The following is a 758-nucleotide window of genomic DNA, read 5'->3' on the forward strand; positions in this document are numbered from 1 at the left end:
AAAAAAAAAAAAAGGCAAAAAAAAAAAAGCAGCTTGTAACCCCCCCAAACTGTGGGGAATTGAGGGAAGGCGCGACCCGAGCGCGTCGGAGCGGTGTGCGCCCGAGCCGGGGGCTCAGATGAAATATTCCTCTTTCTCTTTGGCTGGAGCGTCCTCCATCTGCAGCGAGGCCTCGGGCTCCGCCGCCGGCTGCTCGTAGGTGAGGTAGCTGCCCTTGTTTCGGTACAGGTAGATGATGATCACCACCAGGACCGTCAGCAGGGTGAGGAAGACCAGGGTGATGACAACTACCGGGGAGCGGGCAGAGAGAGGAGCGGGGTTTAGCCCCCAGCGGTCGGTACCGCGCCGGTAACCGGGGTGGATCCGGCACGGAGAGCCCCTACCTGCGATGACCACGGTGTTGGCGTCCTCATGGAGAGGTGGGGTGTGAGCCTTCTTCAGGAAGGGGGTTGTCAGCTCTTCTTCATCGAACCCGGAGAAGGAGAGGGGAGAAGGTGAGCCAGGCTGATCCCGACCTGGCTGAGCCAGGCTTAGCTGGACGGGGCACGCGGTGGCCCCGTGCGAGGTCTTGCCGAGGATTTTACGGGATGCTCAGCCCGGCGAAGCTGTGCCGGGGCGCTCACCTGCGGTCAGAGGGGGTTGGGCTCCTTCCATGGCATCGGCTCCTTCTGGGCGAGGGGTTGGCGTCCTTCAGAACTACCAAAAAAAGGCATAAAAGTGATAAATTCCTACCCAACCCCCCCGAAGGGCGCCGTCGC

General features: G+C 61.3%; 1 protein-coding gene across 1 annotated transcript; it reads right to left on the bottom strand.

The window, feature by feature from the left end:
* Window positions 1-114: 114 nt before the first annotated feature.
* On the bottom strand, window positions 115-666 carry LOC104134641 (small cell adhesion glycoprotein). Its single transcript, XM_009648219.2, has 3 exons — window positions 624-666; window positions 384-458; window positions 115-287 (listed from the first exon to the last, which is right to left on the bottom strand). The coding sequence occupies exons 1-3, from the start codon at window positions 652-654 to the stop codon at window positions 115-117; spliced, it is 279 nt and encodes a 92-aa protein (XP_009646514.1). The 5' UTR covers window positions 655-666.
* Between the last annotated feature and the right edge of the window lie 92 nt (window positions 667-758).

This window comes from Egretta garzetta, unplaced genomic scaffold (assembly GCF_000687185.1).
Source record: "Egretta garzetta isolate BGI_Z169 unplaced genomic scaffold, ASM68718v1 scaffold581, whole genome shotgun sequence".
NCBI lineage: Eukaryota > Metazoa > Chordata > Aves > Pelecaniformes > Ardeidae > Egretta > Egretta garzetta.